This window comes from Heptranchias perlo, chromosome 12 (genome assembly GCF_035084215.1).
Source record: "Heptranchias perlo isolate sHepPer1 chromosome 12, sHepPer1.hap1, whole genome shotgun sequence".
In the NCBI taxonomy this organism is placed as follows: domain Eukaryota; kingdom Metazoa; phylum Chordata; class Chondrichthyes; order Hexanchiformes; family Hexanchidae; genus Heptranchias; species Heptranchias perlo.
This window is the reverse complement of record NC_090336.1, coordinates 71,571,013-71,585,290: the sequence shown is the minus strand read 5'-3', so window position 1 is coordinate 71,585,290 and position 14,278 is coordinate 71,571,013. Positions and strand designations below refer to the sequence as shown.

The following is a 14,278-nucleotide window of genomic DNA, read 5'->3' as shown; positions in this document are numbered from 1 at the left end:
ATTTGCAATCCTCCAGTCCTCTGAAACCATCCCCATGTCTAAGGAGGATTGCAAGATTGTGGCCAGAGCCTCCGCAATTTCCACCCTTACTTCCCTCAGCAATCGAGGATGCATCCCATCCGGACCGAGTGACTTTTCGACTTTGAGCGCTGCCAACCTTTTAAGTACCTCCTCTTTATTTTTATCCTCTCCAATTTCTCTGCGACCTCCTCCTTTACTGTGACATTGGATGAGCACTTTGCATCTTTACTGGAGACAGATGCAAAGCACTCATTCAGTACCTCAGCCTTCACAAAATCGCTTTCTTGGTCCCTGATCAGCCCCACCCTTCCTCTGAATACCCTCATCTGTCAATCAGCAGGCAATGCTTCAATGTTGAAACCCATTTGCTTCCCAAACTCTCCCTCGTCACCAAAGACAACCCTCTCATTTTGATTTAAAACCTGACCTATTTCGATGCCTTATCACCTCTTGCCAAAAAAAAATCTAGAGGTAGCTCTGTTGTTTTTGCAATTAAGTCTGATCACCAGTCTGGTTCATAACAACTCCCTCTCTGTTGACAGCCTGAGAGAGAGATGGAGAGAAGGTGATTCTTAGTTTGTTGAGGACTAGTGTAAATCGAGGCTGTGTTAAGTGTTGGAGCAGGGATTTGGTTGAAAGTGGGAGTAGAAGAAGGGAACGAGTCCCAGTCCCTGGCGCTGTGTCAGTTTTCTCTGCCTCATAGCCCTGGAATTTGGGATTCGCTGGGAATTCCGCTTCCGTCCACAGCTTCTGAGCTGAAGGTGTGTGTGTGCACACAGACACCAGTCTCCAAACCTTTCACCGATCCCGAATTCGACCACCACCGACATGGCGAGTTCTCCCCAGAAATCCCCATCCACTCCCAAATCGCCCGTCCCAAAGTCTCCCTCTTCCAGGAAAGAGGATTCCTTCCTGGGCAAACTCGGAGGAACTTTAGCCAGAAGGAAAAAAGCCAAAGAAGGTAAGTTTTTTTTAAAAATTTCTTAAACGAGAACGAAAGACGTTGCAAGTTTTTTTTAACATTGAAAAGTTTTGCAAAGTTCGAAAAAGTTTTGCAAAGTTCGAAAAAGTTTTGCAAAGTTCAACTCACAAAAGTGTCTAACTTTGTGTCTGGGGTTAAGTTTATGAAAGAGTTTCGAGAGGGTGCAATGTGTAGTTTTAATCTCTTGCAAGTACTTTTTTAGTGTTTTTTTTAAAACAATAAAGTCCAGTTTTTGTTTTGTGGGGTTGAGAGTTAAGTTCTAGCAGGGTGTAGCCAGGCGTCTTATAGAATCTTTTCCGGTTCATCGTCATTCGGTCGGTGGTTAAAGTTCTCCTGCTGTTAAATTCGAAAGCTTTTTTCTTTTTTTTTTGCATATTCGCAACTGCGAGTTGGTTGCACTGGAACTGATCAAAAAAAATCAGGCGGGGTGATAATTTCTGTGTGGTTAAATTCATCTCTCGGTTGAATAGGGGCAGGTAAGCAGGAAGTAAACAAGCAAGCAGCAGATTGACTATCTGGGAGGGGAAAGAACTTGCATTCCATTGATTTAAAGGCACAGTGAATGACTAAGCGTGGAGTTATTGTGTTCAAAAAAAAATTGGGGCATTTAAAACCCTGGATTGGTTCCAGGGAACATAGGAAGAGGAGAAGGTGCCACATAAAAGATTATTGCTCAAGATAAAGAATCACTGGATTGGGGGTAATATTCTGGCATGGGTGGAGGATTGGTTATCGAACAGGAAAGCAGAGAGTTGGGACAAATGGTTCATTCTCGGACTGGCAACCAGTGGTGTTCCGCAGGGGTCGGTGCTGGGTCCCCAACTCTTTACAATCTACATTAACGATTTGGAGGAGGGGACCCAGTGTAACATATCAAAGTTTGCAGATGATGCAAAGATGGGAGGGAAAGTAGAGAGTGAGGAGGACATAAAAAACCTACAAGGGGATATAGACAGGCTGGGTGAGTGGGCGGAGATTTGGCAGATGCAATACAATATTGGAAAATGTGAGGTTATGCACTTTGGCAGGAAAAATCAGAGAGCAAGTTGTTATCTTAATGGCGAGAAATTGGAAAGTACTGCAGTACAAAGGGATCTGGGGGTCCCAGTGCAAGAAAATCAAAAAGTTAGTATGCAGGTGCAGCAGGTGATCAAGAAGGCCAACGGAATGTTGGCTTTTATTGCTAGGGGGATAGAATATAAAAACAGGGAGGTATTGCTGCAGTTATATAAGGTATTGGTGAGACCGCACCTGGAATACTGCATACAGTTTTGGTCTCCATACTTAAGAAAAGACATACTTGCTCTCGAGGCAGTACAAAGAAGGTTCACTCGGTTAATCCCGGGGATGAGGGGGTGGACATATGAGGAGAGGTTGAGTGGATTGGGACTCTACTCATTGGAGTTCAGAAGAATGAGAGGCGATCTTATTGAAACATATAAGATTGTGAAGGGGCTTGATCGGGTGGATGCGGTAAGGATGTTCCCAAGGATGGGTGAAACTAGAACTAGGGGGCATAATCTTAGAATAAGAGGCTGCTCTTTCAAAACTGAGATGAGGAGAAACTTCTTCACTCAGAGGGTAGTAGGTCTGTGGAATTTGCTGCCCCAGGAAGCTGTGGAAGCTACATCATTAAATAAATTTAAAACAGAAATGGACAGTTTCCTAGAAGTAAAGGGAATTAGGGGTTACGGGGAGCGGGCAGGAAATTGGACATGAATTTAGATTTGAGGTTAGGATCAGATCAGCCATGATCTTATTGAATGGCGGAGCAGGCTTGAGGGGCCGAGTGGCCGACTCCTGCTCCTATTTCTTATGTTCTTGTGTTCTTAGATGACCAAACACTTGGTCAAAGAGGTAGGTTTTAAGGAGTGACTTAAAGGAGAGAGAGAGAGGTGGAGAGGTTTAGGGAGGGAATTCCAGAGCTTAGGGCCTGGGCAGCTGAAGGCACGGCCGCCAATGGTGGAGCGATGGAAATCGGAGGATGCGCAAGAGGCCGGAATTGGAGGAGCGCAGAGATCTCAGAGGGTTGTAGGGCTGAGGTAGGGAGGGGGGGCGAGGCCATGGAGGGGATTTGAACACAAGGATGAGAATTTTAAAATCGAGGCGTTCCCGGACCGGGAGCCAATGTAGGTCAGCGAGCACAGGGGGGGTGATGGGAGAACGGGACTTGGTGTGAGTTAGGGTACGGGGGCAGCAGAGTTTTGGATGACCTTAAGTTTACGGAGGAACCCCGTCATTTCTATGAATTCAGTAACATTTGGCCCATTGTGTCAGTGATAGGTCATGCTATCGACCAGAGCTGTCTTGCTGTTTTGCCTTGATGGGCACTCAAAGCCACTTTGCATTGGCCCAAAACAGCGGCGATTATAAATGCAGTCTTAAGGCTTCGTTGAGAGTTTGCCTCTCAGCGATGCTGTAGTTGTCTTGTAACTGCAGCTCAAAATATCAATTGCTGTTGCTTTTGGGGGAGCTGTCCTGGTTACAGATTTAAATCATTCTCACCCTTGTGTCCAAATCCCTCCACTGCCTTGTCCCTCCCTATCTCTGTAATCTCCTCTAGCCCCATAACCTTCCGAGACCTCTGAGTTTCTCCAACTCTGGCCTCTTGTGCATTCCCTCACTCCCTTCGCTCCACCATTGGCGGCCATGCCTTCAGCTGCCTGGGCCCTAAGCTCTGGAATTCCCTCCCTAAACCTCTCCGCCTTTTCAGGATGCTCCTTAAAACCTACCTCTTTGACCAAGATTTTGGTCACCTGTCCTAATATCTCCTTACGTGGCTCAGTGTTAAATTTTGTCTGACTACACTCCTGTGAAGAGCCTTGGGACGTTTTACTACGTTAAAGGCGCTATATAAATGCAAGTTGTTGTCTTCATGTTCATTCATGTTTGAACTTAATTTAAAGGCTGAGTTTTGCCGATGCGATGAGGGGAAAGGATGAAATAATTCCAGCCTGGGGACGGTTTATCGCTGCTGTGTGCAGTGTTTGGGACCTGCCAATGGCCTGTCTGGGAAGCTAGTAGCATGTGGACCAAACACTGAAAGTCTGCTTCGTAAAATAGATGTAGATATTGCTTCTTTGTCTTCTTTGGGTGTCAGCGTCTCAGTGGGTAGAACTCTCGCCTCTGAGTTAGAAGGTCATTGGGTTCAAGCCTCACTCCAGAGACTTGAGCACATAATCCAGACCGACACTCCCAGTGTCAGCACTGAGGGAGTGCTGCACTGTCGGAGGTGCCGTCTTTCGGATGAGACGTTAAACCGAGGCCCTCTTGGGTGGATATAAAAGATCCCACGGCCACTATTTCGAAGAAGAGCAGGGGGAGTTCTCCCCGGTGTCCTGGGTCAATATTTAATCCCGCAACCAACATCTCTAAAAACAGATTATCTGGTCATTATCACATTGCTGTTTGTGGGATCTTGCTGTGCGCAAATTGGCAGCCACGTTAATCGGTTGTAAAGGGCTTTGGGACCTCCTGAGATCATGAAAGACGCTAAACAAATGCAAGTCTTTTTCTCTCTTCCTTTCTTCCTTCCTTTCTTTTTTATTCTCTTTCTTTTCTTCCCTCCTTTTCTTTCAATCCTACTGTGTGTGATAAAGACAGGCCAGCAAAGTTTTTTTTTGTGCTAATTTTCTGCCTCCATCTCTCATGAAGGCACTGAAATAGGTCCAAGATTAAATGGAAGAGATTTACGAACATACGAATTAAGAGCAGGAGAAGGCCATTCGGCCCCTCGAGCCTGCCCTGCCATTCGATAAGATCATGGCTGATCTGATTGTGACCTCAACCCTACTTTCCTGTCTACCTACTGTAACCTTTGACTCCCTTGTTAATCAGGAATCTACCTCACTCCGCCTTAAAAATATTCACTGACCCTGCCTCCACCGCTCTCTGGGGAAGGGAGTTCCACAGACTCACCACCCTCTGAGAGAAAAAATTTCTCCTCATCTCCGTCTTAAATGGGAGCCCCCTTATTTTTAAACTCTGGCCCCCAGTTCTAGTCTCTCCCACAAGGGGAAACATCCTCTCAGCATCTACCCCTTCTAGTCCCCTCTGGATCTTATATGTTTCAATAAGATCACCTCTCATTCCTCTAAACTCCAGTGTATACAGGCCCAACTTGTCCAACCTTTCCTCATAAGATAACCCCCCTCATCCCAGGAATCAGTCGAGTGAACCTTCTCTGAACCGCCTCCAAAGCAATTATGTCCTTTCTTAAATAAGGAGATCAAAACTGCACACAGTATTCTAGATGTGGTCTCACCAATGCCCTGTACAACTGTGGCAAAACATCTCTACTTTTATATTCCATTCCCCTTGTAATAAATGACAACACTCCATTTGCCTTCCCAATCACTTGCTGCACCTGCGTACTAAATAACTTTTTGTGATTCATGTACTAGGACACCCAGATCCCTCTGTACCTCAGAGTTCTGCAATCTCTCTCCATTTAAATAATATACTGCTTTTCTATTCCTCCTGCCAAAGTGGACAAGTTCACATTTTCCCACATTATACTCCATCTGCCAAATTTTTGACCACTTACTTAACCTATCTATATCTCTTTGCAGACTCCTTGTGTCCTCTTCACAACTTACTTTCCCACCTACCTTTGTGTCATCAGCAAATTTAGCAACCGTACATTCGGTCCCTTCATCCAAGTCATTGATATAGATTGTAAATAGTTGAGGCCCAAGCACTGATCCCTGTGGCACTCCACCCGTTACATCTTGCCAACCTGAAAATGACCCATTTATGCCTACTCTCTGTTTCCTGTTAGCTAACCAATCCTTTATCCATGCTGATATGTTACCCCCGACACCATGAGCTCTTATTTTGTGTGGTAGCCTTTCATGTGGCACCTTGTCAAAAGCCTTCTGGAAATCCAAGTACACCACATCCACAGGATCCCCTTTATCCACGTTGCTTGTTACTTCCTCAAAGGACTCTAATAAATTAGTCAAACACGATTTCCCTTTCACAAAGCCGTGTTGACTCTGCCTGATTGCATTGAGATTTTCTAAGTGCCCTGCTATAACCTCCTTAATAATAGATTCTGGTATTTTCCCTATGACAGATGTTAAGCTAACTGGCCTGTCGTTTCCTGCTTTCTGTCTCCCTCCTTTCTTGAATAGAGGAGTTACATTCGCTATTTGCCAATCTGATGGGACCCTTCCAGAATCTAGGGAATTTTGGTTCGATTAGTACCAATGCATCTACTATCTCTGCAGCCACTCCTTTTAAGACCCTAGAATGAAGTCCGTCAGGACCTGGGGACTTGTCAGCTTTTAGTTCTGAAATTTTTTTCAAAACCCTTTCCCTGGTGATTGTAAATGTTTTAAGTTCCTCCCTCCCTTTCACCTCTTGATTCACAATTATTATTTGTATCCTCTACAGTGAAGACGGACGCAAAATATCTCTTCAATTCATCCGTCATTTCTTTATTCTCCATTATTAATTCCCCAGACTCACTCTCTAGATGACCAACGCTCACTTTACTTACTCTTTTCCTTTTTAAATATCTGTGGAAACTCTTACAATCTGTTTATATATTTCTAGCTAGCTTTCTCTCGTACTCTAATTTCTCCCTCTTTATTATTCTTTTAGTCATTCTTTGCTGTTTTTATAATCTGTCCAATCTTCACGGAATTGAATGCTTTTTCTTTCAATTTGATACTATCTTTAACTTCCTTCGTTAGCCACGGATGGTACGTCCTTCCCCTCGAGTCTTTCTTTCTCACTGGAATGTACCTTTGCTGAGTGTTATGAAATATCTCATTAAATGCCTGCCACTCCATCTCTACTGACCTATCCCATAATCTAATTTCCCAGTTCACTTTAGCCAGCTCTGTCTTCATGTGCTCATAATTGCCTTTATTTAAGTTTAAAACACACTAGTCTTAGACTTACTCTTCTCTCCCTCAAACTGAATGCGAAATTCAATCATATTATGATCACTGCTACCTAGAGGCTCCTTTACAATGAGGTCATTAATTAATCCTGTCTCATTACACATTACTAGATCTAGAATAGCCTGCTCTCTGGTTGGCTCCAGAACATGCTGCTCGAAGAAACTGTCCCGAAAGCACTCGATGAACTCATCTTCCAGGCTACCTTTGCCAATCAGATTCTTCCAATCCATACGTAGATTAAAATCACCCATGATTATCGCTGTTCCTTTCTCACAAGCCCCCATTATTTCTTCCTGTATACCCTGTCCAATGTGGTTACTGTTAGGGGGCCTATAAACTACTCCCAATATGTGACTTCATGCCTTTACTATTTCTCATCTCTACCCAAACTGATTCGACATCTTGGTCTTGAGAACTAAGGTCATTTATCTCTCTCTTTTTCTCGTGTCATCCGTGATTAACAGAGCTGCCCCTCCACCTTCTCCTAGCTTCCTGTCCTTCCGAAATGTCAAGTACCCTTGAATATTCAGGTTCTAGCCTTTGTCACCTTGCAGCCATGTCTCTGTAATGGCGATCAGATCGTACACGTTTATTTCTATTTAAGCTGTCGATTCATCCATCTTGTTACGAATGCTAAGCAAATTCAGATACGAAGCCTTTTAGGACAGAGCAGGAGAAATTTTTTTTCACAAAGGGTTGCAAGGCAGTGAGAAGCACTACTGGGGTTAGTGATTTAAGCAGAGACCCATGTCAGTATTTAATAATAGGAATGTAAGGAATCTTACAACACCAGGTTATAGTCCAACAGTTTTATTTGAAAACCACAAGCTTTCGGAGATTATCTCCTTCGTCAGGTGAGTGAGTGAATGAGAGGTTCTCAAATCGCATATCTTATATTAGGCTGGGACACCATCACACCAATCAAAGGTGTCGTTGGTGTTCAGACAGGTTAGCCACGGGAAACAGTAGGTCCCAGTATACTGAATACACAATGGGTCAAATTACACAGACAAAGAGAGAAAGAGACCCGAAAGGCAGAGAGAGAGAGAGAGAGAGAGAGAGAATGTCCAGTTGTATTAAAAACAGATAACTTTTTTCCCTGCTGGTGGGGTTACGTGTAGCGTGACATGAACCCAAGATCCCGGTTGAGGCCGTCCTCATGGGTGCGGAACTTGGCTATCAATTTCTGCTCGACGATTTTGCGTTGTCGTGTGTCTCGAAGGCTGCCTTGGAGAATGCTTACCCGAAGATCGGTGGCTGAATGTCCTTGCCTGCTGAAGTGTTCCCCGATTGGGAGGGAACACTCCTGTCTGGCGATTGTTGCGCGGTGTCCGTTCATCCGTTGTCGCAGCGTCTGCATGGTCTCGCCAATGTACCATGCTCCGGGGCATCCTTTCCTGCAACGTATGAGGTAGACAACATTGGCCGAGTCACAGGAGTATGAACCATGCACCTGGTGGGTGGTGTCCTCTCGTGTGATGGTGGTATCTGTGTCGATGATCTGGCATGTCTTGCAGAGGTTGCCGTGGCAGGGTTGTGTGGTGTCGTGGACACTGTTCTCCTGAAAGCTGGGTAATTTGCTGCGAACGATGGTCTGTTTGAGGTTGGGTGGCTGTTTGAAGGCGAGTAGTGGAGGCGTGGGGATGGCCTTAGCGAGGTGTTCATCGTCATCGATGACATGTTGAAGGCTGCGGAGAACATGGCGTAGTTTCTCCGCTCCGGGGAAGTACTGGACGACGAAGGGTACTCTGTTGGTTGCGTCCCGTGTAGCTGGTTGAAGGAAAGGGGGAATTAAAGGAGATGTGAACAGAGCGCACATGGATTAGGATATTGCTCAAGTGGCCGATAAACACCAACACGGACTGGTTGGGCCGAACGGCCTGTTTCCCTGTTGTAATATCTCTGTAATTCTTTCTGGGATATATTATCGTTACCCTCTGAAGTGGCCATCGTTCCTGGGTTTGGGAATGAACATTGGCAGGTTATTCCGTAGAACCAAGTTTGAGCCTTTCCTTACCTGACATCAACACAGGCTGCACTGCAGGATCGGGACACCCTGGCTGGCTGATTTTTTTTCCCTCTCCTTAAGGATGTCAAGGCCTTAGAGAGGGTACGGAAGAGATTTACTAGAATGGTTCCAGGGATGAGGGACTTCAGTTATGTGGAGAGACTGGAGAAGCTGGGATTGTTCTCCTTAGAGCACAGACTGTAAGGAAGATTGTAAGAGCTTCTACAAGTATGTAAAAAGGAAGAGATTAGCGAAAGTAAACATTGGTCCCTTAGAGGCTGAGACAGGAGAAATTATAATGGGGAATCAGGAAATGGCAGATGCGTTAAACAAATATTTTGTATCTGTCTTCACAGTAGAAGACACAAAAAGCATAACAAAAGTAGTGGGGAACCAAAGGGGTAAATGAGAGTGAGGAACTTAAAACAATTAATATCACTAGAGGAAAAAGTACCGGACAAATTAATGGGACTAAAAGCCGACAAATCCCCTGGACCTGATGGCCTACATCCGAGGGTTCTAAAAGAGGTGGCTGCAGAGATAGTGGATGCATTGGTTGTGATCTTCCAAAATTCTCTAGATTCTGGAACGGTCCCAGTGGATTGGAAGGTAGCAAATGTTACCCCGCTATTCAAGAAAGAAGGGAGAGAGAGAAAACAGGGAACGACAGGCCAGTTAGCCTGACATCGGTCGTTGGGAAAATGCTGGAATCCATTATGAAGTGGAAACAGGGCACTTAGAAAATCATAATATGATTAGGCAGAGCCAACATGGTTTTATGAAAGGGAAATCGTGTTTGACAAAATTATTAGAGTTTTTTGAGGATGTAACTAGCAGGGTTGATAAAGGGGAACCAGTGGATGTGGTATATTTGGATTTTCAATGGCATTCGATAAGGTGCCACACAAAAGGTTGTTGCACAAGGTAAGGACTCATGGGACTGGGGGTAATATATTGGCATGGATAGAGGATTGGTTAACGGACAGAAAACAGAGAGTAGGAATGAACGGGTCATTTTCAGGTTGGCAGGCTGTAACTAGTGGGATGCTGCAAGGATCAGTGCTTGGGCCTCAGCTATTTACAATCTATATCAATAACTTAGATGAAGGGACCGAGTGTAATGTATCCAAGTTTGCAGACGATACAAAGCTAGGTGGGAAAGTAAGCCGTGAGGAGGACACAAAGAGTCTGCAAAGGGATGTAGACAGGTTAAGTGAGTGGGCAAGAAGGTGGCAGATGGAGTATAATGTGGGGAAATGTGAGGCTATTCACTTTGATAGGAAGAATAGAAAAACAGAATAGTTTTTAAATGGTGAGAAACGATTAAATGTTGGTGTTCAGAGAGACTTGGGTGTCTTTGTACAAGAAACACAGAAAGTTAGTATGCAGGGACAGCAAGTAATCAGGAAAGCAAATGGCATGTTAGCCTTTATTGCAAGGGGGTTGGAGTACAAGAGTAAGGAAGTCTTACTACAATTGTACAGGGCTTTGGTGAGATCACACCTGGAGTACTGTGTACTGTTTTGGTCTCCTTACCTAAGGAAGGATAGACTTGCCTTAGAGGCGGTGCAACAATGGTTCACTAGATTAATTCCTGGGATGAGAGGGTTTTCCTATGAAGAGAGGTTGAGTAGAATGGGCCGATACTCTCTGGAGTTTAGAAGAATGAGAGGTGATCTCATTAAAACATCTAAGATTATGAGGGGGCTTGAGAGTGTAGATGCTGAGAGATTGTTACCCCGGCTGGAGAGTCTAGAACGAGGGGGCATAATCGCAGGATACGGAGTTGGCCGTTAAACTGAGATGGGGAGGAATTTCTTCACGCAGAGGGTTGTGAATCTTTGGAATTCTCTACCCCAGAGGGCTGCGGATGCTCAGTCGTTGAGGATATTCAAGGCTGAGATCGATGGATTTTTGGACTCTGTGGGGAATCAAGGGATATGGGGATGGGGCGGGAAAGTGGACTGGAGGCTCGAGGGGCCATATGGCCTACTCCTGCTCCTGTTTCTTTTGTTGTTATGAGGCGGTTAAGGGAAGATTTGATAGAGGTGTTCAAAATCATGAGGGATTTTGATAGAGGAAATAAGGAGAAACTGTTTTAACTGGCAGGAGGGTCGGTAACCAGAGGACACAGGTTTAAGATCATTGGCAAAAGAACCGGGACGGGGGGCAATGGTGAGACTTCTTTTTACTCAGCGAGTTGTGACGATCCAGAATTCGCTGCCTGAAAGGGCGGTGGAAACAGATTCAATGGTAACTTTCAAAAGGGAATTGGATAAATACTTGAAAAGGGAAAAATTTGCAGGGCTGTGGGGGAAAGAGCAGGGGGGAGTGGATAGCTCTTTCGTAGAGCTGGCACAGCCACGATGGGCCGAATGGCCTCTTTCTGTGCTGTATGATTCTTAACACACAGGTGCCAAAGACAGTTGCAGTACCCTTTAAATAATCCCGGCCGCGATCAGCCAACTCCCCACGGAGCAGGGATCCAAAATCGAACCTGGACTCTGGATCAGCTGCTCACTGAGGTCATTGGCGAAAAGTCAATGAAACTTCAACGAATGGGCAGTGGGTACTTTAATGTCACTTTTCCAAATGCACATTGTTATGGAAGAGGTTTGTCTCTGCAGATATGAGGAAGCTGCACACTAAAAGATAAAGGGTGCACCAGGAGCTGGGCGGAGATCGTAGAGCATGAATTAGTAATCACTGGAATATGTGTGTGTTCTATTTTCTGCATTCCTGGGGAAATTACACATAAAGCTAAGGAAATGTTCATCTGTGATTGATCATTCTTTTTATCAGCCAAGGTCTTGTCAGCTCCTCCACGCTGCTTATAATATGACATCCCTGGGAATGGGCAACATTACTAACTCGTAATACAAACATGTTTTACGTGCATGCATTGAAATTGCTGGATGAGAAAAGAACGAGGTCCATCTCGATCCCCATCGACCATCCCGGTAGTCACGTGATACGATAAGAACATAAGAAATAGGAGCAGGAGTAGGCCAATCGGCCCCTCGAGCCTGCTCCGCCATTCAATAAGATCATGGCTGATCTGATCCTAACCTCAAATCTAAATTCATGTCCAATTTCCTGCCCGCTCCCCGAAACCCCTAATTCCCTTTACTTCTAGGAAACTGTCGATTTCTGTTTTGAATTTATTTAATGATGTAGCTTCCACAGCTTCCTGGGGCAGCAAATTCCACAGACCTACCACCCTCTGAGTGAAGAAGTTTCTCCTCATCTCAGTTTTGAAAGAGCAGTCCCTTATTCTAAGATTATGCCCCCTCGTTCTAGTTTCACCCATCCTTGGGAACATCCTTACCGCATCCACCCGATCAAGCCCCTTCACAATCTTATATGTTTCAATAAGATCGCCTCTCATTCTTCTGAACTCCAATGAGTCGAGTCCCAATCTACTCAACCTCTCCTCATATGTCCGCCCCCTCATCCCCGGGATTAACCGAGTGAACCTTCTTTGTACTGCCTCGAGAGCAAGTATGTCTTTTCTTAAGTATGGAGACCAAAACGGTATGCAGTATTCCAGGTGCGGTCTCACCGATACCTTTATATAACTGCAGCAATACCTCCCTGTTTTTATATTCTATCCCCCTAGCAATAAAAGCCAACATTCCGTTGGCCTTCTTGATCACCGTTGGCCTTCTTGATCACTGATAAAGGAGTTGTTGACTAATCATAGCAATCAATCTCCATCAATGAGTCTACGACAGACCCAGACGTGAGGCGAGGAAAGCCCCCAGTGGGGGAGAGCTTTGGGAACCAGAGGTCCAAAGTCACCTGTTCCTCCCGAGCATCGTTGCACTCACCGCACGTCACGTCTCAAGTTACATCTCTATCTCTCTCAATGATACATCATGCTTTGTTACAAAACGCTCTTAAAATGCTCTCTTCCTCCGAGCTGAAGCCCAAAATTGATGATAATGTGCGAAGTTCCCTCCCAAAGAGCGACAAAACTGACTGAGTCTCTGTGCCCTTTTAAAAGACCTTGGATAGGCCTCATCTAGAATTCTGCTCCCAGTTCCAATCCCCTAACGTGGCGGGAGATTCGTGGCCCTGGAAAAGGTTCAGAGGGAAGGATACTCGATTGACACGTAGTTTAAAGGCCCTTAATTATCATCGGCTTAGAGAGAGCTTGGTATTTTTAATCTAGATTTCAAGTAGATCAGATTGAGATATTTAAAATAATGAAGGGACTGGACTGTGTCCGAGTGAATGGACTATTTGAGTTGGATGGGGTGAGGGAGAACGAGGGGAGACGAGTACATTATGTCGGCACAGAACGAGGTTAGACTTCAGGAGGACGTTCTGTTCGCTCAGGGTCGTCGACCTCCGGAACAAGTTGTTGGGTTTGAGAAGCGAGTGTGGATTCACTGCAAGCGTTGAACGGGGAGTTGGGCGAGCTCCTGGCCGAGCCTGATATCGCTGCGGACAGAAGGTGGGCGGGATGTTGGCTGGTGTTCCTCACGGTCGCTGTGGGCTCCTGGAACTTGTTTCCCATCACCTTTTGGGGATTGGAGAGGAATTTCCTCAAATTCTTCTTCCTTGAATTGGCCTTGGAGGTTTTTTTTCCCCCCTGGTTGATTTTTGCCTCTCCCAGGAGATTACATGGCTGCTGATGGGTGGGAATCATTGGGTGGGTGGGTGGGTGGGGGAAGTCATGATGCTTCATTGTAAGGTGACTGTATGGGTTCAGGCTCGATGGACCAGCAGGTCTTTTCCCCTCTTGTCATTTTTGTATGTTCGGAAGTGGGAGTGGAACTTGAACCCATGACCTTGGTCACCGGTTACGGTTATTGGCTTCGTACAAAGAGGAGAAGAGTCAATTCTCTCTTAGCTCTCAATTCGCTTTATTCACGTCGTTAGATCATATACACATAGCTTATACGTCTGGTTAGATATAGACATGCAGTTTGCACCAGGTTATACAGTTTTATACCCAAACTAGGATCTAAACGCACACCCGCTAGGTTTCTCTGACACTCCCTGAGAGGTCACAGAATATAAAGGATAATACCCGAAAAGGAGAGCTGACGCTGGCCAGGCGTTCCGTTCTCTCTCTCTCTCTCTCTCTCTCTCTCGACGTCGTCTCTACATCCCTGACGTAGGTTCTTCCACTTCCGCGATGGTTGGTCTCCGGAGTCTTCGCTCTGGCTCCACGCCCCAGATCCTTCATTCTTATTCCGAATCTTATCTCTTCAAGCCGTGCTGTCTCTCTCTCTCTCCCGTTGGTTGAGGCTTGCTCGCCTGGTCCGTGTCCTCTCCTCGTTGGCTCTGTCCCAAGGACTTAGGTAGCACTACCTCATTACTCCTTTTCTAAATAAGGACTTGCGT

The 14,278-nt window shown here is 45.4% G+C and overlaps 1 protein-coding gene across 1 annotated transcript in view; it reads left to right on the top strand.

The window, feature by feature from the left end:
* Positions 1-490: 490 nt before the first annotated feature.
* The window catches only part of parvaa (parvin, alpha a), a 126,399-nt gene continuing 112,611 nt past the window's right edge, over positions 491-14,278 (top strand). Inside the window, exon 1 of the mRNA XM_067994248.1 lies at positions 491-982. Within this exon, the coding sequence (XP_067850349.1) occupies positions 850-982 (133 nt within the window). The 5' untranslated portion in view covers positions 491-849. The remainder of the gene's footprint in view (positions 983-14,278) is intronic.